Source organism: Zea mays, chromosome 2 (assembly GCF_902167145.1).
Source record: "Zea mays cultivar B73 chromosome 2, Zm-B73-REFERENCE-NAM-5.0, whole genome shotgun sequence".
NCBI lineage: Eukaryota > Viridiplantae > Streptophyta > Magnoliopsida > Poales > Poaceae > Zea > Zea mays.
This window is the reverse complement of record NC_050097.1, coordinates 219,928,513-219,949,850: the sequence shown is the minus strand read 5'-3', so window position 1 is coordinate 219,949,850 and position 21,338 is coordinate 219,928,513. Positions and strand designations below refer to the sequence as shown.

Here is a 21,338-nt window from a genome sequence, read left to right as displayed (position 1 = left end):
AGCGCTGCTCTGCTTCCCTCCCTCCGCTCCGCCCCCACCTCCTCTAACGTTACGTCAGCCTCTAGTCGTCCACCAGCCGGAGCAGAGCCTCTTGTTGGTAGCGGATCGGAATGCGGATGGGCAAGTACGAGATGGGGCGGACGCTCGGGGAGGGCCACTTCGGCAAGGTGAGGCTGGCGCGGCACGCGGACACGGGCCGGCCCTTCGCCATCAAGATCCTCGACCGCCAGCGCATCCTCGCCATGAAGATCCACGACCAGGTGCATGCGTGCAGTGTTCGCCTTTTTTATTTGCTTCTCCAGTTCCGGCCGATCGATTACATACATGCTAATATATAACCGGCCGGATGGCTGCAGATCAAGAGGGAGATCGCGACGCTGAAGCTGCTCAAGCACCCCAACGTCGTCCGCCTCTACGAGGTCAAGCTCGTATCCTCCCTCCTCTCCTCTCGATCTCCTCTCTCTCTTGGTTCGTTCCGCGCTCTTCTGTTCTGCTTTCCTGCTGGCCGGCCGTGTTGGAAGAAGAGGGAGGAAGAAGAGGAAGGGTAGTTTTGGCAGTTTAGTTTGCGTGCGGTGCGGCCGTGCGGGGGCCGACGACGACAAGCAAGCAAGAAATCAGCCACTGTGTGCCGTTGAACAAGTTGCGTTTGAATCTCGAGGCCACGACAAATCATAGAAAAATCAGGCCGCCGCAGCTCAGTCACTACTGCTAGAAAAGTACATTTCTTTTCCACTGCCCACTTGACAGTTCACAAATCACAAACACAACCCAGGGTAGAGTTAGGCCAAAGAATAGTCTTTTTACTGTTGCATTCCGAGAAATTCCATCTGTACTCGTGCCTCTTATTTTATTTATTATTGCTGTACACATCAATCGATCAATTATTATATAACACTAAAAATAATCTAATAATCCAAATAAAAAAGATCCTGAGGTGGTCAGACGCCGACCGGTCGGGTCCTTCTCCTTCCAGATCTGCTGACAGCCGTTGCCCATCCGGGGACGACACGCCACGTGCGACATCCCAGCCGTCAGCCCCCGATGATCGGACGGCGGCTGGTGCCACACCCCGACCACACTGGATAAAATGCCCTTTGATTCGTGGAGGTGGCGTGCGCGATCCCAATTATTGGATCATCGCCTCTTCCTTCCGGCCGTGCGGTTTCGTCAGGCAGCTTTCTGGTCCTGCAAGGCAGAGAGAGAGAAAAATAGTGAATAGCGTGCGCACAGCTGCTTCACACACACATGCATCTTCGAGTACTCCGTATTATATTTGGCCTGAGCCCCCACACAAACGCTAGCAAAACTACATACAACGATGCATAGGTGAGGCGTCAAATCAGAGCAGCAGCAGATGGATGAGTTTGGCTCACCGACCGGACTGGTTTCCTGAGTGGATCATGTCCACGTCAGGCTTTTGCTTCCTGACAGAAAATTAGACCAATGCCTTGTCCCCAAGCCCGAAGCTACCTTTATCGACAAGGATTACACCGACTGATGATCCACGCTTAAATAAAATATTAAGTTGCGTGAGAACATCAAACTAGTCTGTCTGTTTCAGAAAGCAAAAGAAAGAAAGAAAAAAAATTAAGCAAGGGACTGGGCCATTATTTGACCTTGCTCTTCTCGTGCAGGTTTCCGCAAGCAAGACCAAAATATACATGGTGCTTGAGTACGTCAATGGAGGAGAGCTGTTTGACAAGATCGTAAGAGCTCTACCCCTTGACTGTAAACTAGTCGAGCTTGTTCTTGAATCTTGAGCTACAGCTACCAGATGCTACCGAACTCAAATCTTCAGTATATGCAGGCGTTGAAGGGTAAGCTGACGGAGAAGGAAGGGAGGAAACTGTTCCAGCAGCTCATAGATGCCGTGGGATACTGCCACGAGAAGGGGGTTTATCACAGGGACCTCAAGGTAATCATCACTCGCTCCTTCGCCATAGCTTTTGGGGTACCCAATCGATGATAGGAATGGACATCACCAAGGACCTTTCTTCTGAACCTTTTTTTTTTTGCAGCCAGAGAATGTCCTTGTTGATGCAAAAGGAAACATAAAAGTTTCTGATTTCGGATTAAGTGCCCTTCCACAGAACCAACAAGTATGCCATCCTTCCTCTCTGGTGTCAGATCAGTCTGAATCATTTTGTCTGTGTGTGCCTAAAATGACGGCTCTCTTTTTTTTCCCCCAGAAAGATGGTTTGTTGCATACCACATGTGGCAGCCCTAACTACATAGCCCCTGAGGTAAGAATCAAGCACTATTTTTGGTTCCGGTGTAGTGGCGTTCAAGCTACTAGGATGCTTGGTTCCATCATTTCTACTTCAGATCTGAATCATGCACGTGGAAGACTGAATTGCTGACCACGGTGTTTTTAGGTCCTTCTGAACAAAGGTTATGACGGCTCGATATCTGACGTATGGTCCTGTGGTGTTATTCTATATGTAATGCTTACAGGGAATCTTCCATTCGACGACCAAAATGTGGTTGTCCTTTACCAGAAGGTATAAAGGAAGGAATGGAGTATGACCAGAATATATATATTTGGCTAATTTCGTTTCACGCAACCATATCTCAACGATGTGATGTTTATTCTTCTCAGATTCTCAAGGGGAATGCTCACATTCCAAAGTGGCTCTCCCAAGGTGCCCAAGATATACTGAGAAAAATCCTGGATCCTAACCCGGTTACACGCATAGATGTGGATGGAATAAGGGCACATGATTGGTTCAAGCAAGGCTATGCTCCAGCTATGCCATTTAGCGATGATGAAGAAGATATCAGCATGGATGAAGACAGCCTAAACATCACCGAGGTAACCTATGTGATAAAGACTTACAGTTTCCATATAACACCATGGTTTTAGGCGTTTAGCAGACTGATAAAGACTGAATTTTGTCTGTGTATTTTAAAGCATAATGACATCCAAGACAAGATAGCAATCAACCAAATCAATGCTTTCCAGCTCATTGGAATGTCCTCCTGCCTTGATCTATCCGGATTTTTTGAGAAAGAGGTAAGCTGAATGTTTGTTTGGGTCTAATTTTTTAGTATGTTTTAATTTCTTCACATTTACTGAAGACTTTAAATTTGAACTAAGTCCTATCCCAGACTCTACATACAAAGCAATTCCTAAGTTGGAAATAGAAGGGTTCAATGAGATGGTAGAAATGTTAAAAAGCGTATGACAAGAAGTCAAGAATAGCACCCAGGAACCAGAAATTCGCAAAGCCTGCCTTGTTTAGTTGTCTCTGTGCCTTTATTGGGCATTGACATTGTTAATAATACTCTAGAGATATAGATGTTTTTCATAGTCGTCATAACCTTCCACTGAAGTCAGACATGTGACTTGAGTGCAGGATGTTTCTGAAAGGAAAATCAGATTTGCATCAAATTATTCCCCAGCTTATTTATTTGAGAAGATTGAGAGCATTGTCAGAAAAATGGGGTTCCAGGTACATAAGAGCAACGGCAAGGTAAGTGATCTCCTATCATGTATTCATGTCATGGACTTCCAGCTCTGTGTGTTCAGAATCAGGGATGCTGAGGATCATATTATCATGTCCTGCAGCTAAAAGTGATCCAAGACTGCAAGGGACTAGCAAATTCAAGAGGGCAAGAGTCATTATTAATTTCTGCTGAGGTATTTTTAGTGCATAACATATTTGTAGTTTAATGCAGCTGTCTGCCATGGTGCCTAGTGTATTTCTATTAGACTTCCTGTTTCTTTTTATGAAGTTTCTATTGGACCTTCCTGTTAACATTGTGGTATTATGATTCCAGGTGTTTGAGATCAATGAATATCTTTATGTTGTCGAACTAAAGAAGTCATCTGGAGACTGCTCCCTGTACAGAAAGGTATTGCCCATTCCCTTGATAATTCTGTATTTGAATGGCTTAAATAAGAAAAAAAGAACATACTCAGTGCTGGGGCTCCCACATGAGTGGGGTCTGGAAAAAAATAACCGAGGCAAGCCTTATCCCTGCATTTTTGCAGAGAGGTTGCATCGAACCCAGAACCTTTGGCTCAGTGGAAAGGCTTCTTACCACTACGCCAAGCCTGTCCTTCATTTGAATGGCTTAAATGTTCCGGATAATTTCACTTTAGCAGGTATTTGATTTATTATGTCTATCATTTTGTTTCAATGTTGCAGTTGTGTGAGACGCTCTCAGAGGACTTGGGCACATGCAAAAGCCAGCAATTTTTAAAGCAGGACTCTATCAGACAAGATATAGGTAGATATAATAGTAGCTTTTAACAAAGAGACACTTACTAAATAGCCTATAGACACAAACTAACACAAACAATATACTGAATTTAAAACAGTATATTGTCCATGCACCTATTTTAAATGTGCTCTCTTATGCCTTTTGTCATGAAACCTCAAGAATCTTAGTTTATGACAAATTGGCATCTGACGATGTATTGAGCTCCTAAGGGATAATATGATGTAAACAAGTAAACTACACATATAAGAGATTCAGAGTTACCTGGTCTCTATGTTTCTCTAGCCTACCCCAACTTGCTTGGGATAAAAGGCTTTGTTGTTGTTGTTGGAATGTAAGATTGTTTGTTTTTGAAGCCCCTGGTTGACTTCCATGACTCAAGAAAAATTGTGATATGTTGTTCGTTGAAAGAAGTCCTTTCAGATGCATGTTCAGCTAAAAGAAAACCTGTGAAGACCATGGAAATAAGATAACAACTCCTACACGGTGCATTTGGTACAAGTTTGAAACTTTGCCAATCACCAGTAGTCCTTGCATGAGCACCGTCCTTCACTGAAATGGTGGAAACGGTTACGGTCTCTAATAATCAACTTGCGCTCGTATAACAGGGCAATAAGCTTAATAGCTGAATGGCAGTCTTCACAAGCTCTGAGATTTTTTGTTATTCGGAGAGTTGACCCTGCAGGAGTGGTTAGCAGCCCAAAAGCAACTGCCAGCTTCTCACTATGTTCAGCCAGTGCACGTTCCTTAGATTGCTCATCAATGTCTTGCAACACTAAACCTGTCATTGGCTTATATCCAGCTTGCCTTAAGCGATCCATCATCTCTCCCAACATTTTGTAGATCTCCTTGGACCTTGGATGCGATCTATCACCAGAAATAAACTCGTGAATTGTATTCTGCCATTCAATCGAGCTTCTTCCAGGAATTCTCTGGATTCTCTCCCTCCTAAGCGTCCTCCTCATCTCTGCAACACCTTCCCAGGAATTCGCCTGTGCATATATGTTTGACAGTAAGACATAGTGCCCATCGGCATGAGGATCCAATACTCGCAGTTTCGCCATAGCTTCCTCTGCAACTTCTACATTCTTGTAGATGCGACAAGCCCCTAGAAGTGCCCTCCAGATGACTGCATCTGGCTCGAATGGCATGTCCCTGATAAGCTGCTTTGCCTCCTCAATATGACCTGATCGCCCCAAAAGATCAACCATGCATCCATAGTGCTGAACCTTAGGGGTTACACCATGCACTACACTCATTGAGCTGAAATATTTCTTGCCATCGCTCACAAGACCAAGATGAGTACATGATATAAGAACTCCAATGAAGGTAACCTCATTTGGTTGCAGTCCTTCTGATAGCATCCTTGAGAACAAGGAGAGAGCATCATGGCCGAACCCATGATTGGCCAACCCGATGATCATCGAGCTCCAAGTCAGCACATCCTTCACTGGCATAGAGTGGAACACTCTTACTGAATTCTCAATGTCACCGCACTTGGCATACATGTCGATCAGAGCGGTCCCAAGCTTGACATCCAATTCAACCCCATTGCTCTCCACAAACTGATGCACTTCAGCACCAACAGCAAGCGCCCCCATATCACTGCACGCCGAGAGCACGCTCACCATGGTGGTGCAGTCCGGGTTGACACAGGCCGCGCGCATCTCCCGCCACAGCTCCAGCGCATCCTTGGACCTCCGCCCCTTGGTGTACGCCGACATCATGGAGCTCCACGAGAAGGCATCCCTGTCGTCCATGCCGTTGAACACCTCTCTCGCCAGGTCGACCTCCCCATTCACCGCATACCCATGGATCATCGTGTTCCAAGAGACCATGTCCCTCTCGCGCATTCCATCGAACACTCTCCTCGCCTCCGCAACCTCGCCACGCGTAACGTATGCCGCGAGCATGACGTTGCAGAGGAACACGTCCCTGCGCGGCGCCTCGTCGAAAGCGGCGCGCGCGAGGTCCGCGCGCCCCGCCTTGGCGTAAGCCTCGACGAGCGCGGTGCGCACGAAGAGGTCGGCTGCGGCGAAGCCGGACTTGAGCGCGCGCGCGTGGAGGGACGCAGCGCCGAGGCCGAGGTCACGCATAGCCGGAACGGAGGCCGAGAGCGCGGCGGATGCCTGCATCGCTAGGGAGAGCGAGAAGGAGTTGTCGAGGAGGCGGGGCGCCCGCGGCAGGACCGAGCGAAGCAAGAGCAGGGCTTGCAGCGGGAGGCACGCGCGGAGGTAGCCCCGCATCGCGGTGGTGAGGAGGAACGCGTCCGGGCACGCCGACTTGAGGAGGCGCGCGTGCGCGGCCAGGTGCTCCGGCCACGCCGCCGCGCCGCCTCCCCGCGAGCGCATCGCGCGAGAGAGCACGCGTCGCGAGGCGTTCGAGTTTGCCGCGGCGGGACCGCGGGAGAAGGAGACCGTAAACCCGCTGCGTTCGAGTTTGCTTGGAAGCCTGCAGCCTGGGTTGTAGCCGTCGGATCGGCGGAAGAGATTCGACGGCTGGGGGTTTGCCACCGAGGCGTCCAAAGGGAGCAAGCGCGTCGACCAGCTCTTCGCCGCTCGATGCCTACAGAGTACCGCTGCGCGAGTCGTGACCTTCCCGACGTGCGTGACGCCTAACCAAGCCCCGCACCGCCCCGCCCGCCCCCGCCCCCGCCCCGCCGCAGGAGACGGGGTCGGCACGGGGCGATGAGGAGCAGCGAGGCCATGGAGCTCCTGGGCTTCCCTCCCTACTCCAGGCCCTCCCCTTCCGAGGTCCGCTCTTGACTCCCATCTCTCTCAATTCTCCCGCTCCCAAACGAATGCGATTCTTCCTGAGGCTGCTCCGCAGCGCCAATTCCTGAGCTGATTCTGTAGGATTTTTGGGTCAAAACGGGCGGTGGTTGATCAGAATCGTCCTGTACGCTTTCCGGATTCTTAGTTTCTACGTTCCGTTCCATCACTGTGATGCATGCAGGTGAAGGCTGCGTATAGAAGAATGGTGATGGAGTCCCATCCTGATCGTGTCCCAACGCATCTGAAATCGCAGGCTGAGTCAAAATTCAAGGAGGTAAGGTAAAGTTTTAGATAATCTGCGAGCAGATATGAAAATGAACCCATATTTTCTTTTCAAGATCGTATATTTGTTTGTTTTTCTTACACATAGATAGATGCAAACCATTCCCGAATTGTGTGACGTCTGAATTGGATCGATTGCGCAAAGTATCGTAACATAATTCCTGAGTCCTGAGCTTACTCTTTCCTCCACCGCCATTACAAAACCGTCTGCTTTTGCACCTTGCAGATAGCAGAAGCATATTCTTGTTTGAAGGACGGTACGTTGTTAACCACTCAGATAATTCGTATTTTGCTTCGGCAAAAAAAAGAACTACTGCAAGCAGTAAGGTATTCTCTGACGTGTGCTGTGCACTGATGAGTCGTATCTCGTCCATCGTTTGCAGGAAGAAGATCAGGGAGTAGGATGGAAGGTGAACTAGATTCCATGATGGACATGATTCACACAATCTTTGTTTGTAGCTAATTACATGTATCATCGTTCACGCAGTTCATGTTATGCGTTCTGGTGTTCCAACTAGCCACGGAAGATCAAATAGAACGTTGGTTAAAGCCCCGTTTCTACTCATAATGTTTGCAGCAGTTTCTTTTGGCGCCTTCAGCGCATCAAGGTAACCTACGCTTCAACTTTCCCGTTTTCTTTAGTTATCTGCAATGAATCCTTTTACCTAATGAGTGGGGTCATTCTGGATTTGTGAAGAGCGTATCAACGGCAAAAGGAACTGTGTTCCTCTCAGAACCCATTTCTACCATAGAGGAAGACGGTGGGCTCTGTCCATGTTCATAGGCGAGAAGAGCTTCTTGCTACGTTGTATACAGATGTAAAACAATCACACCATCCTGAATAAACGTGCCAACCTGTGCCTTCTAACTTTGTTGTTTCAGACTTTCCAAACATGTAAAATCACTTTTGTATTGGTTTCCTGATTTCGTCTGCCTTGTTGCTACTACGTTCAGTTAGCTTTGCTTTAAAACTGCTTCGAGGGCAACCAGAAACACACAACAGCATGTCCAAGCATTTAACAGAATCATTGACCATTCACTCCCAGGCAACATGGCAACCAGAACAATTGGCAGGATCAGCAACCAGTAAGATTTACAAGAAGCACCACAATAGTTTGATAACTGTCAGCATTACAGGAAACATCCCACAGTCTAAGATGGGAGCAAAGATGCTGAAAGGTGCTTTAGATGGAACTCCAAACCTTTCCCAACGGAGACAAGAGGTAACCAAACTATAGGTAACCTTGCAGCCAACAGCATGACTGTCTTTAATGCAGTTTGCTTGCATTTCAGACTCTCTCGTCATGCTTCAAAAGTGGATACACTTAACTTCACAGCCATACTTGCTGCAAGTAGAAACTGGGAATACAATATGAATAGCTCGAGTCTTCAATCAGTAGCAACAGCTATGAAACTATACCAATACTACAGAAAATTTCCTCGATGTCAACTCATATTTCATGGAAGCCTTTTAAGCCATCTGGGTACAATGAGAGCAGATCATAACCACCAGCATCAGGCATCACTGTACTGCGTACTGCCTGAACAAAATGCCATAGTCCTTCTGAACCGCTTTATGCCTTGATTGCATAATCATCTTACCACCACAACTATTACCGATAGGAATAACCACAGCCAGGGCTACGGGTGGAGTTCTTTTAACATTACCGATAGTTGGCACAGTGAGTCCAACTAAAATGTAACAGGTTAAGGCTACCTACTGTTTCACTCTTGCTAAGATATCTTGTGTGTAAAACTACTTAATCCCCAACTTGGCAAAATGCAGAGCATTGTGCTAGGTAGGATACACCAGGACCACAAAATGTTCAATTGATACAAGAAGATAATGTACCAATGCTAAGCTTTTTCACTAGCGGCAGTAGTAGCATCAGCCACTATTATGTTAAACGACAACGGCTGCCAACCTGAAGAATGGGGCACCAACCACTTTTTTGTGTTGATTATGACATTCAGAACCTGAAGGACTTCAGCAAGGGCAAGATGCTTCAGGCATGTTTTCTTGAACATAGTAGCAGCTTGATACCTGCAAGCAAAGAAACGTTGCAATAGTACAGCCACACTCTTAGGTGATATACGATATAATACATATTTCAAAGTAAACGAGCCTTACCTAGATTGAGAACTCTTTATCTCAGGATAGGCTGGAGCAGAAGACATGAAAGCATGAACAGTGTCTAGAGTTTCTTTTGGGTATTTTGCATTATCATCCATTATATTAACACATTTCCAGAGATCTTCGTCTTTTCTCAGAAATAATGACATTTTCCCTAACTTTTTCTTGACAACAGCTTGATGCTGCATGGCAACCTGAAGTGCCTTCTTAACATCAAATTTTGGTAGATTAGCATCACCATAACATATACAGTCTGTTATATATTGTTCTGTTGGGGGAATCTTCTCAGTCTTCAGAACTTCCAAAGCACCTAAGATATATCTTACAAGATCTTGAGGATCTGAAGATGGCTGTGGACATCCCGGGTTGGCTCCCCAGTGTCCAATATTTTGCATGTTGCTAGGCATGTTAGGTCGAGTTGGAGGTCTGTAGCTATAACCATTGTAACCAGGTTGAATGATATGATGGGCACCAGGATGGTTTGGATGGTAGTTGGCATGCAAACCTTGGTTATTATGAATACCACTAGGGTATTCAGAAATATTCAACCGATCCGTATCAGGATAATTGATTGGTGGTCCATGATAATGTGGGCCGCTTGGCCAGAATTGCATTGGTGCAGTAGGAATACCATTATGCCCAGCTAGAGCTGGACATGAGTTGCTTCTATGTGAGTTTGATGATTGAAAATTGCCAGATGATCCACCATGAGGACGATGGTTCACTGGTTTCTGTTGTCTTGGTTGCTTTGAGGATTGGGGTTTCTGTTGTCTTGGACGACCATTGTTAGTCACTTCAGGAGCACCGTTTTTAGATGAAGAGTCAGTTGACGCACCAGGCTTCTTACCATGGTAAAAGTCATGAGGAACACTCTTTTGATGGGAAAGAGTGGATTTTACAGGCTTTTTGGGCTGGGAAGATGGCTGGTTTTTTTGTGTATTCAGCTGAACCACCTGTGCCCCACCCTCATCTTGCAAATCAGAACTTGGTAGTGAGGATGATGAAGGCTGAGATTGATTTGGCTCGGGAGCAGTGCTTCCTTTAGGACTACCAGGTAGCCCATCAACTGAAGCTTCATCTGACTGGTTTTTCCGAGGTTGCCTAACTTTAGATTGTTTGTCTGCCTTGCTGTTACCACCTTTTTGCTGATCACACGGTATGCTATTCTGTCCTTGAGTACTGCTATGTGGAGTTGCAACTGAAGAATCTGAATCCATGTTCTTCGATGCATTTGAATGGTCCACACTGCCATTTGTTATGCTACTTATGTATGGGGACTCTGCCAATGGTGGTTCCCCAGCCACGAGGTCTTTCCATAGCCAAACATGTTTTGCTGCAGCAGTAAGCGCTTGAGACACATTTGGAGGTTGTGCTAGTAGAATATTGTACCGCCTCATCACTAGCTTATGAAGGGCATTCGAGAAGTCCCGATCACCAGAAATTAGCAAATAATTTGCCGGTGGAGGATTGTCAATAGCCCAGATTAACATGTCAACTAAGATCTTTTTATCACTTGCATCTTTAATACCTGCCATTTATTACAAGATAGAAAAAATAGACAACGTTCAGCCATCACAGATGAACAAAAAAAATGTTTGGCATTGAGGCACAAAATGTGCAGATGCATGAGTTTCAAGCAAAAAAAAAAGTACTTGAATGTACCAAGATTCTTCCATGAAAGCTAAGTTAAAACTTAAAACTAAACTTGGAAACAGATGGCTAAATAAATTGTGCCATGTCGACTGGCAAGATCCTATAAAAGAATAATAGGTTGCTGCAGTGGAGTCATTCTTCATCACAATGAAATATCTGCGGATCTTAAAGATGGAAACGCTAATCAAAACAGTACTTCACATTGCTCATCAATAAAGAAGTAGCTTTCACAATAGCTCAGAAGACTAAAAATCACATCACTGATAAGATACCAGTCTAGTCCTTAGAAAAAATCTGGATAAGAACTTAAGAAGACAGCACACCATGGGAACAGTCGACCTATTTAGGGCCTGTTTGGCATGGCTCTACCTATTTAGGGCCTGTTTGGCATGGCTCCAGAGCAAAACTCTAAGAGAGAGCTGGCCATAGCATGTCAAACACCCTAACTCCATAGAGACTCCAGAGTTGTAACTCTATGGAGTTTTTGGAGCTGCAGCACAATTTTTTGGAGTACCTCTTTTGCTGCTCCGAAAACTCCAAAAAAGCAACCTAGTCATGGAGTTTGGAGTTATTTACCCACCACTGCCACCGGTTATGAGAAACAATCTAAACTCTGGAGCAACCCAGAGTTTTGGAGTAGAGCTACTCTGGGTGGAGCAGAGCCATGCCAAACACACCCTTGATATGCAAACCCAAATGATAATAATTACAAAATTCAAAACCGTATCGCGTAAATGTAATAAGTACTAGTCTTATTAAGCAGGTGAAACGAGTAATAACAAACAAAGACACCAGGACATCCCAGGAAATATCACGACTGACCAACACCTCACTTTGAAGAGAAAACAAATTTGTAAAACTCTGCGAAGAGACCAAAAGGTCAAACATCACAAAACCTAAATCAATCACGTTCCCAACACACTCCACCAATGCCAGCATAACCCACAAGCCAAAAAAAAGTAAACACCATCAGACAAACACATCTCTGGTATCTGGTAAGGAAACTTGCAGACCCTAGTTATCCTAGTATCTTAACAGATCCGCTAAACAGACGCAATCAAAAGCATCGAGAGAGTGGGCGAAAACACCAAACGGGCAGTTCAGTTCAGATACAACAGGAACGTATCGGCGCAATCCGCATGCATTGGGATGAACTCGGCAGGAGCAATCAGGGAACAATGGATGGGTGAGTGGGTGGGGAGCACGGGACGGCGGGGGAATCCGTGCCTGCGGGGACGTGGTTGAGCGCGATGCCGGTGCTGGAGAGGGCGTGCTGGACGTGTTTAGGGACGCAGTTGGGGTCCCCGTAGGCTGAGATGGTGATGGGGCCGGTGTAGCCAGCGGCGGCGACGGCGGAGCTCATTTTCTGGGCGATGAGGTGGGGGTCGCAGCAGCGGGGCACATGACAGTTCTCGATGTCCCACCACACCGACGTCTTCACCGCTGCGTACTCCCCCATTAGTCCCCGACGCCGCCAGCCCGGTTTCCCCAGCGAAGCGGTGGGGTTAGGGGTCTTTGATGGGACTAGGATCGCCTGACTCGGCACACACAATTTCTTCCTTTCCAAATAACAACTAGATTCTAGATTCTTTGTCATGTGATGACAAATATCATGCCAGCATTTCAATTTCATTCATAGCCATTCCCATCAAGCACAGATTACATAAGCAGTCTCTTGCACCATACAGTTGGAACTAGTTATTAAAAAGCATATCAAAGCTATATTCTCATATCAAAATTCTCTAATACTGTAATCTCTAATCCAGAAATATAAACAGAAAACGAAAGCTCGGAAATCATAATTGTCGGCGTTTCGAGACCGGGGGTCCCTAAGCCGACGAGTGAGTGCCGCGTGCGCCGGCCCAGATGGGTCGAGCGCGTGGGCGAGCGCGAAGGGGGGAAGCGAGGTGGCCGGAGACGGGCGTGAGAGAGGTGGAAATCCCGCGGCCTTCGTGTTCGTCCCGCGCCCAGGTCGGGTGCGCTTGCAGTAGGGGGTTACAAGCGTCCACGCGGGTGAGGAAGCGAGCGGCCCCAAGAGAGCGCCTGTCCCGTCCTCGTCCCCGCGCGGCCAACCTTCTCTAAGAAGGCCCTGGTCCTTCCTTTTATAGGCGTAAGGAGAGGATCCAGGTGTACAATAGGGGTGTAGCAGAGTGCTACGTGTCTAGCGGGGGGAGAGCTAGCGCCCTAAGTACATGCCAATGTGGCAGCCGGAGAGGTCTTGGCACTCTGCTGGTGTGATGTCGTGGCTGTCGGAGGAGCAACGGAGCCTGGCGGAGGGACAGCTGTCGGAGCGGTTGGGTCCTTGCTGACGTCCCCCTGCTTCCGTAAGGGAGCTGAGAGCCGCCGTCGTCACAGGGCTAGCGGGGCGCCATCATTGCCTATCTGGCGGAGCTAGCCAGATGGGACACCGGTCTTGTTCTCTGCGGCCCGAGTTGGCTCGGGGTAGGGTGATGATGGCGCTTCCTGTTGACGTGGCGGGCCTGTGCCCTAAGTCGGGCGACGTGGAGGCTCCTCCGAAGCCGAGGTCGAGTCTGTCTTCCACGGCCGAGGCCGAGTCCGAGCCCCTGGGTCGGGCGAGGCGGAGGTCGTCGGCAGAGGCCAGGGCGGTGTCCGTGCCCTGGGGTCGGGCGAAGCGGAGTTCGTCGTCTTCCAGGTCTTAGCCCGAGTCCGAGCCCTGGGTCGGGCGGAGCGAAGTTCGTCGTCTTCCGGGGCTGAGCCCGAGTCCGAGCCCTAGGTCGGGCGGAGCGGAGTTCACCGTCTTCCGGGGCTGAGCCCGAGTCCGAGCCCTGGGTCGGGCGGAGCGGAGTTCGCCGTCTTCCGGGGCCTAGCCGAGTCCGAGCCCTGGGTCGGGCGGAGCGGAGTTCGCCGTCTTCCGGGTCTTAGCCCGAGTCCGAGCCCTGGGTCGGGCGGAGCGGAGTTCGCCGTCTTCCGGGGCCTAGCCCGAGTCCGAGCCCTGGGTCGGGCGGAGCAGAGTTCGCCGTCTTCCGGGGCTGAGCCCGAGTCCGAGCCCTGGGTCGGGCGGAGCGGAGTTCGCCGTCTTCCGGGGCTGAGCCCGAGTCCGAGCCCTGGGTCGGGCGGAGCGGAGTTTCCTATGGCGCCTTTGGCAAGGCCTGACTGCCTGTCAGCCTCACTCTGTCAAGTGGCACTGCAGTCGGAGTGGCGCAGGCGGCGCTGTCCTTCTGTCAGACCGGTCAGTGGAGCGGCGAAGTGACGGCGGTCACTTCGGCTCTGCCGGGGGGCGCGCGTCAGGATAAAGGTGTCAGGCCACCTTTGCGTTAAATGCTCCTGCGACTCGGTCGGTCGGCGCGGCGATTTAGTCAGGGTTGCTTCTTAGCGAAGGCAAAGCCTCGGGCGAGCCGGAGATGTGTCCGCCGTTAAAAGGGGGGCCTCGGGCGAGACGGAAACCCCTCGGGGTCGGCTGCCCTTGCCCGAGGCTAGGCTCGGGCGAGGCGTGATCGAGTCGCTCGTATGGACTGATCCCTGACTTAATCGCACCCATCAGGCCTCTACAGCTTTATGCTGATGGGGGTTACCAGCTGAGAATTAGGCGTCTTGAGGGTACCCCTAATTATGGTCCCCGACAGTAGCCCCCGAGCCTCGAAGGGAGTGTTAGCACTCGCTTGGAGGCTTTCGTCGCACTTTTTTGCAAGGGGACCAGCCTTTCTCGGTTGCATTTTGTTCCGGTGGGTGCGCGCGAGCGCACCCGCCGGGTGTAGCCCCCAAGGCCTCGGAGGAGTGGTTTCACTCCTTCGAGGTCTTAATGCCTTGCGTAATGCTTCGGCTGGTCTGGTGGTTCCCTCATGCGAACTGGCCGTAGCCCGGGTGCACGGTCGGGGCCCAAGTTCTCGGGCTGGTATGTTGACGCTGTCAACGGTTCGGCCGGAGCCGGGTTTGTGAGAGCAGCCCCCGAGCCTCCGCACAGGGCGAGAGGGCGATCAGGGACAGACTCGGCTTTTTTACATACGCCCCTACGTCGCCTTTCCGCAAGGAGGAGGGGGGAGAGCGCCATGTTACCCTCGATGGGCACCGAACATGGTGTCTCCGGTGAGCTGCAAGCGGGTGATCCGAGTGGACGTCCGTGCCCCGTTCGTTAGGGGTCGGCTAGGGGCCCAGAGGCACGCCCAAAAGTACCTGCAGGTGATCTGCCGGACCCGGTCCCCTGGCGACGGGGTCCGAGGGCTCGATGCCTCCCTCCGATGGGATTCCGTTACAAGATCGCTCCCGCTGGTCTCGGAAATGTCCTAGGGTACCTCGGGAGCGCAGCCCGAGCCTTGGTTATGTATCGAACGTACCCCTGGTCATCCCTCGCTCGGCGTCTGAGGCGGCTGTGAACCCTTCGGGGGCCAGCCTTCGAACCCCTGATCAGTAATGGGCACGGAGCCCGAGTAGCCTGAGGCGGCCGTGGAACCCTTCGGGGGGCCGGCCTTCGAACCTCTGACCAGTAGTGGGTGTAGGGCCCACGCGATCTGAGGCGGCTGTTGAACCCTTCGGGGGGGCAGCCTTCGAACCCCTCATCAGTAAGGAGGCTCGGAGCCTGGTTCCTTCACGGGGAAGGATCCCTTTCGGGGTATCCCCCTTTCCCGGTCCCTGTCGCAAGAGATAGAGAAAGAGGAAAAAAAGGAAAAAGGATACGAAACCGAACGACGCGGCGTACCTTTTTTGGCGCCGTTGTTTCGGCGAAGGCGAAGCGTCGCCCGCTGCTCCTGCCAGAAGCGCCGCCTGTCCAGCCGCGGAGTTAATGCGACGGGGCGAGTAGTTGGCGGGGCAGCCGTTGCGCGTGCACGAGCCATTCGAGGAACGGACCACGGGCGCGTTGTCTTCACGCCGTGAGAGGGGGTTCTTTTGCTGCCCCCGGATGGGACGTGGGCTTGGCTGACGACGTGACCGCTGCTCCCGCGCGCCTGCCACCGTCATTACTGCCGGCCCACTTTTGGCCGCGTTGGCCGCCGCGTCGGGCTGGCGCTGCTGGGTCGCCTCGAGTCGCGGTATTGGTTCCGCAATCGAGGAGGCGCGGTGGTGGCGCAGGCGGTGCAGTTGCTTGCATGCAGCATCCGGCGCGCCGGTTGCGCGACGCGTGGGCCTGGGCCTCCATGCTGGCGTGTCGGGAGTCGGAGAAGCGCGTCCACTTGGCGCGGTTGCATGCCGCCTGCATGGCTGCTCACCCCTTTCGCCCGTTGGTCTAGGCAAAAGTGGAGGGTCACTTGTAACCGCTGGGCGGTTGCGTGCACCACGCGCGGCGGTTTGGCTTCTTCTGCTCGGAGCCGGTCTGCATGACATGCGGGACCCAGCCCCCGCGCCGCAGGGGAGGGCTTTGGAGCGTGTTGGAGAAGACTCAGCCCGTGACAGTTGGGGGTGCAAGCAGGGAGAGTTGCCTTTAAAAGGAGGGTGACCCCTTTCGAAAGGCGACCGTGTCTTCTCGCTCCCTTATGCGACGCGCCTTTCCACCTTCCAAGCCCCCGGATGGGGGGAACCCACCGTCTTTTCGCCTCATCGTTGGAGGAATGTAACTCCGTGGGAGTTGGTACCTTTCAGCCATCGTTCGGCTTCAAGGATTTTCATCACACAGCCCGGTTGCTCCCCTCCGCTGGTGGTCACCCGAGACGGTGACCACCAGCTCCTGGGTGGGGAGGAGCAAGCAGGGCTGCGATCTTGGTCCCACCCTCAGCTTCAAGGATGTTCATCATCCTCGCTAGGGTGGGTGCCGGGCTGAGCTGGCGCTCTACCTCCCGCGCGAGTTTGTGGGTCATCCTCTCCCGCGGCATTCGAGGGAGAGGGCGCTCACTGGCCCTGCGGGCGGCTCGGACTTCGACAACGCGGGGCTGGTCGACGGCAGGCGTCGTCACCTCCAGCGTGTCGGGTTCGTCGGCTTAGCTCCCGGTGGCCCCTTCTGCCGGAGGGCGGCTGCCGCGCCGTGTACACGGGAGGACCACCCTAGATGCCGCGCACTGCTAGGGCGGCGTTCGTGTTCTGGGGTGGTCCTGCCTTTGCACCGGGACGGCGCCTTCACGTGGAGGCCGGTGCCCCACTCGTCCGGGAGGATTTGAGTGGGGATCTGCCGGAGGGTTGATGGCCCCTGCCGTCGGTGCCGAGGCGGAGGCGGCTCGAGAAGTCCCCGTCGCCGACGGGATCACCGCCACCATCCGCGCTTTGGGCCTCCGGCTCTTTGTACTTGTCCTCGCCCCTCGAGCGTCGGCATGGGCGAGGGCAAGATTGCAGCAGTGCCTACCTTGAGGCCTGCGCTGCTGCAGCTCGGCCATCCGGAGTGGGGGCCGTTGTCGTCGTAGTCAGAGCGGGCGGCGGCGAGCCGCACGTCAGTCTTCTGTTGCTCCGCAGACCTTCCCCCATGGAGTGGGGTTGTTCGTACCTGCGGAGGGGGAACTGGAGTCCCGTTTGTAATGGCACTCCGAATGCCAGTGTTTTTGTTCATTACGGCTTTCGGGGCCTGAACATGTATGTAATTTTGGCACGGAGCCGTGTTTTTTCCCTCATTTTCGAGCGCTAAGACTCGTCTGTTGATTATCTGAATCGCTTCACCAAGCATGAGTCGCCCCGTGTCAAGGTGACGAGTGAGGTATCCGTATCCCGGAGGCGTAGGAGTCCCTCGGCTCGGTCGGCCTTGCTGTCCGAGGCTCCTCTAGCTTAGTTAAAGAGACCCCTCGGCCGCTCTTCGACGAGCCGAGGCCAGGGGTAGCGATATCAGTATGAACAGAGGCGGAGTTGGCTCGAAAATGAAACCTGGTTGGCCGGAGCCTAGCCGGGTTGTCCGTCAGCGGGACCGATGCCGGAGTTGATCAGCCGAGGCCTCGGACCGGGCTGGCGCCCTTGGAAGATGGTTGGCCGAGGCCCCGGGGGCAACCGGCCGAGCCGCCTGCTCGGGCCGGATTCCCGGAGAAGTCCCTGGCAGCGATTGCCCGGGCGTGGTGATGACGTCGTCCTTCGGAGCGGAGATCCTCGGACCGCGTCGCCGTCCGAGGCTAGGTCGGGCCTCGCCGAAGGTGTCGTCGATGCCGAGGGTGTTGCTGCCCCCTTCCAGCGTCAAGACCCGAGCCTGCAGGGTCAAAGTGTCTTGTAGCGTGTGCCTTCTGCGGCCGCCGAGGCCAGAACACACACCCTCGCTGCGTTGTAAAGCTGCGTCTCTTTTCCTCTTGTTTCGAGTATCTGGACCTTTTGTCGGCAACAGGTATGTTTGTGCGAGCGAGAGTTGCTTCTCGCGGAAGGTGATGAGTGAGGTATCCATATCCCGGAGGCGTGGGAGTCCCTCGGCTCGGTCGGCCTTGCCGCTTACGCGTACTTTCACCCGTCCATGAGGCCCTGTCACCGACTCGGTCGAGAAGGCTCGAAGGATCGCTTCGGCAGAAGGGCTTCCGAACGTAAAGACTTGTTCGATCCGCGGAGCCACTTTATCCGAACGCGAGTTACTTATCGCAGAAGGTGATGAGTGAGGTATCCGTATCCCGGAGGCGTAGGAGTCCCTCGGCTCGGTCAGCCTTGGCTGCTTACGTGTACTTCGTCGTTTCCAGGACCCACTTTTCGAAGTAGTCAAAAAGCACGAAAGATATTCTGGTAAAAGAGATCTTTTTTCGAGGAAAATTTTGACGCAGAGGGGGTTTCCCCCCTTTTAGCCCCCGAGGGAGGGTCGAGCTTCGCCGAGGCGAGGCCGACCCTTCCTTGTTGACTAAACTTTGCGTGGGTGCGAGGTATATGAACAACTTGGAAACATCTTAAGGGTAGAAGCGACGTAGCTGTTGGATGTTCCAAGCGTTGCCGTAGACCTCGCCTTGACTGTTGGCCAGCTTGTATTTTCCGGGCTTCAGAACTTTGGCGATGACGAACGGCCCCTCCCAGGGGGGCGTGAGCTTGTGCCTCCCTCGGGTGTCTTGCCGCAGCCGAAGCACCAGGTCGCCCACCTGGAGGTCTCGGGGTCGGACCCCTCGGGCGTGGTAGCGCCGCAGGGACTGCTGATACCGCGCCGAGTGTAGTAAGGCCCTGTCCCGAGCCTCTTCCAGCTGGTCCAGCGAGTCTTCTCGGCTAGCCTGGTTGCTTTGATCGTCGTAGGCCCTCGTCCTCGGGGAGCCGTATTCCAGGTCGGCGGGCAGGACGGCCTCGACCCCGTAGACCAGGAAGAACGGCGTGAAACCCGTGGCTCGGCTCGGCGTTGTCCTCAGGCTCCAGGCCACCGAGGGGAGTTCCTTCATCCATCGCTTGCCGAACTTGTTGAGGTCGTTGTAAATCCGAGGCTTGAGCCCTTGTAGAATCATGCCGTTGGCACGCTCTACTTGCCCATTCGACATGGGATGAGCCACGGCGGCCCAGTCCACCCGGATGTGGTGATCCTCGCAAAAATCCAAGAATTTTCTGCCGGTGAACTGGGTGCCGTTGTCGGTGATGATGGAGTTTGGGACCCCAAAGCGATGGATGATGTTGGTGAAGAACGCCACCGCCTGCTCGAACCTGATGCTATTCAGGGGTCGGACCTCGATCCACTTGGAGAATTTGTCGATGGCGACCAGCAGGTGCGTGTAGCCCCCGGGCGCCTTCTGCAAAGGGCCGACGAGGTCCAGACCCCACACAGCGAAGGGCCAGGTGATGGGTATCGTCTGCAGAGCCTGAGCGGGCAGGTGGGTCTGCTTCGCATAGAATTGACACCCTTCGCAGGTGCGGACAATTCTAGTGGCGTCAGCCACCGCCGTTGGCCAGTAGAAGCCTTGCCGGAAAGCATTCCCGACGAGGGCTTGGGGCGCTGCGTGATGGCCGCAAGCCCCCGAGTGTATCTCTTGCAGGAGTTCCTGACCTTCGGCGATGGAGATGCATCGCTGGAGGATGCCCGAGGGGCTGCGGTGGTAGAGCTCCTTCTCATCGCCCAGCAAGACGAATGACTTGGCGCGTCGCGCTACCCGCCGAGCCTCGGCTTGGTCGAGGGGTAGCTCTCCTTGGCGGAGATATTGCAGGTACGGGGTCTGCCAATCTCGATCAGGCGTGGCTCCGCTCCGCTCCTCCTCGATGCGCAGCGCCTCGCCCTCGGGGGCCGAGGGTACCTCGGGCTGAACCGAGGACGCCTCAGGCTGGGCCGAGGGTGCCTCGGGCTGGTCCGAGGGTGCCTCGGGCTCGGGCGTGTCGTTGATCTTGACGGAGGGTTGGTGCAGATCCTGGGAGAAGACGTCCGGGGGAACCGTCGTTCACCTCGAGGCTATTTTTGCCAGCTCGTCCGCAGTCTCGTTGTAGCGCCGAGCGATGTGGTTAAGCTCGAGCCCGTAGAACTTGTCTTTCAGGCGCCGAACCTCATCGCAGTAGGCCTCCATCTTCGGGTCGCGGCAGTGGGAGTTCTTCATGACTTGGTCGATGACGAGCTGCGAGTCACCGCGGGCATCGAGGCGTCTGACCCCTAGCTCGATGGCGATCCGCAATCCGTTGACCAGAGCCTCGTACTCAGCCACATTGTTGGACGCCGGGAAATGGAGGCACAGCACGTAGCGTAGGTGTTTCCCGAGGGGCGAGATGAAGAGCAGGCCCGCGCCGGCTCCCGTCTTCATCAGCGACCCGTCGAAAAACATGGTCCAGAGCTCCGGTTGGATCGGAGCCGTCGGCAGCTGGGTGTCGACCCATTCGGCTACGAAGTCCGCCAATACCTGGGACTTGATGGCCTTCCGAGGGGCGAACGAGATTGTCTCGCCCATGATTTCCACCGCCCACTTTGCGATCCTGCCCGAGGCCTCTCGGCACTGGATGATCTTCCCTAGGGGGAAGGATGACACCACAGTTACCGGGTGAGACTCGAAGTAGTGTCGCAACTTCCGCCTCGTCAGGATCACTGCATACAGTAGCTTCTGAACTTGTGGGTAGCGGATCTTGGTTTCGGACAGTACCTCGCTGACGAAGTAAACTGGCCTCTGAACGGGCAATGCATGCCCCTCTTCTTGCCTCTCGACCACAATCGCGGCGCTAACCACCTGAGTGGTCGCGACGACGTAGACCAAGAGGGCTTCTCCATCAGCTGGGGGTACCAAGATAGGCGCCTTTGTAAGGAGCGCCTTCAGGTTCCCGAGAGCTTCCTCGACCTCAGGGGTCCAAGCGAAACACTCGGCCTTCCTTAACAGGCGGTACAGAGGCAGACCTCTTTCGCCGAGGCGTGAGATGAAGCGGCTCAGGGCCGCGAGACATCCCATGACCCTCTGTACGCCTTTTAAGTCCTTGATGGGCCCCATGCTGGTGATGGCTGCGATCTTCTCCGGGTTGGCTTCAATACCCCGCTCGGAGACGATGAACCCCAAGAG

General features: G+C 53.0%; 4 protein-coding genes across 7 annotated transcripts; 2 read left to right on the top strand and 2 right to left on the bottom strand.

Annotated features, from left to right (window-relative positions):
- Positions 1 to 4,634, top strand: LOC100281326 (CBL-interacting serine/threonine-protein kinase 1). Of its 4 annotated transcripts, none has more exons than NM_001154244.2 (13): positions 1 to 260; positions 357 to 419; positions 1,635 to 1,706; positions 1,808 to 1,915; positions 2,019 to 2,099; positions 2,190 to 2,243; positions 2,376 to 2,501; positions 2,600 to 2,812; positions 2,912 to 3,013; positions 3,357 to 3,473; positions 3,569 to 3,640; positions 3,781 to 3,855; positions 4,152 to 4,634. In NM_001154244.2, the coding sequence occupies exons 1-13, from the start codon at positions 111 to 113 to the stop codon at positions 4,254 to 4,256; spliced, it is 1,338 nt and encodes a 445-aa protein (NP_001147716.1). In that variant the 5' UTR covers positions 1 to 110; the 3' UTR covers positions 4,257 to 4,634. The 4 variants fall into 4 exon arrangements, with proteins under 4 accessions (NP_001147716.1, XP_035820677.1, XP_008667916.1 ...); XM_035964784.1 differs by having other exon boundaries at positions 3 to 260; positions 3,995 to 4,579; XM_008669694.3 differs by having other exon boundaries at positions 3 to 260; positions 2,600 to 2,821; positions 4,152 to 4,579.
- On the bottom strand, positions 707 to 6,654 carry LOC103647884 (pentatricopeptide repeat-containing protein At5g48910). Its single transcript, XM_008672382.4, has 2 exons — positions 4,489 to 6,654; positions 707 to 1,185 (listed from the first exon to the last, which is right to left on the bottom strand). Exon 1 carries the CDS (start codon positions 6,573 to 6,575, stop codon positions 4,743 to 4,745), a length of 1,833 nt encoding a protein of 610 aa, XP_008670604.3. The 5' UTR covers positions 6,576 to 6,654; the 3' UTR covers positions 707 to 1,185; positions 4,489 to 4,742.
- A 137-nt stretch (positions 6,655 to 6,791) lies between these two features.
- On the top strand, positions 6,792 to 8,201 carry LOC100216779 (uncharacterized). The gene is made up of 6 exons (NM_001143178.1): positions 6,792 to 6,977; positions 7,180 to 7,272; positions 7,507 to 7,537; positions 7,664 to 7,690; positions 7,768 to 7,888; positions 7,978 to 8,201. Exons 1-6 carry the CDS (start codon positions 6,912 to 6,914, stop codon positions 8,030 to 8,032), a joined length of 393 nt encoding a protein of 130 aa, NP_001136650.1. The 5' UTR covers positions 6,792 to 6,911; the 3' UTR covers positions 8,033 to 8,201.
- A 146-nt stretch (positions 8,202 to 8,347) lies between these two features.
- Positions 8,348 to 12,637, bottom strand: LOC103647883 (uncharacterized). The gene is made up of 3 exons (XM_020548631.2): positions 12,295 to 12,637; positions 9,412 to 10,942; positions 8,348 to 9,324 (listed from the first exon to the last, which is right to left on the bottom strand). Exons 1-3 carry the CDS (start codon positions 12,524 to 12,526, stop codon positions 9,138 to 9,140), a joined length of 1,950 nt encoding a protein of 649 aa, XP_020404220.1. The 5' UTR covers positions 12,527 to 12,637; the 3' UTR covers positions 8,348 to 9,137.
- Between the last annotated feature and the right edge of the window lie 8,701 nt (positions 12,638 to 21,338).

What these genes read in the sequence shown, in the direction of transcription:
- LOC100281326 (XM_008669694.3), top strand. Translation starts at nt 111, where the DNA reads ATGCGGATGGGCAAGTACGAGATGGGGCGGACGCTCGGGGAGGGCCAC. An exon ending in TGGTTGTCCTTTACCAGAAG is followed by an intron (nt 2,502 to 2,599) that starts GTATAAAGGAAG and finishes TATTCTTCTCAG; the next exon opens with ATTCTCAAGGGGAATGCTCA. An exon ending in CCGGATTTTTTGAGAAAGAG is followed by an intron (nt 3,014 to 3,356) that starts GTAAGCTGAATG and finishes ACTTGAGTGCAG; the next exon opens with GATGTTTCTGAAAGGAAAAT.
- LOC103647884 (XM_008672382.4), bottom strand. Translation starts at nt 6,575, where the DNA reads ATGCGCTCGCGGGGAGGCGGCGCGGCGGCGTGGCCGGAGCACCTGGCC.
- LOC100216779 (NM_001143178.1), top strand. Translation starts at nt 6,912, where the DNA reads ATGAGGAGCAGCGAGGCCATGGAGCTCCTGGGCTTCCCTCCCTACTCC. An exon ending in ATATTCTTGTTTGAAGGACG is followed by an intron (nt 7,538 to 7,663) that starts GTACGTTGTTAA and finishes CATCGTTTGCAG; the next exon opens with GAAGAAGATCAGGGAGTAGG. An exon ending in ATCAGGGAGTAGGATGGAAG is followed by an intron (nt 7,691 to 7,767) that starts GTGAACTAGATT and finishes TCGTTCACGCAG; the next exon opens with TTCATGTTATGCGTTCTGGT.
- LOC103647883 (XM_020548631.2), bottom strand. Translation starts at nt 12,526, where the DNA reads ATGGGGGAGTACGCAGCGGTGAAGACGTCGGTGTGGTGGGACATCGAG. An exon ending in GCTCAACCACGTCCCCGCAG is followed by an intron (nt 10,943 to 12,294) that starts GCACGGATTCCC and finishes AATAAATGGCAG; the next exon opens with GTATTAAAGATGCAAGTGAT. An exon ending in ATAAAGAGTTCTCAATCTAG is followed by an intron (nt 9,325 to 9,411) that starts GTAAGGCTCGTT and finishes CTTTGCTTGCAG; the next exon opens with GTATCAAGCTGCTACTATGT.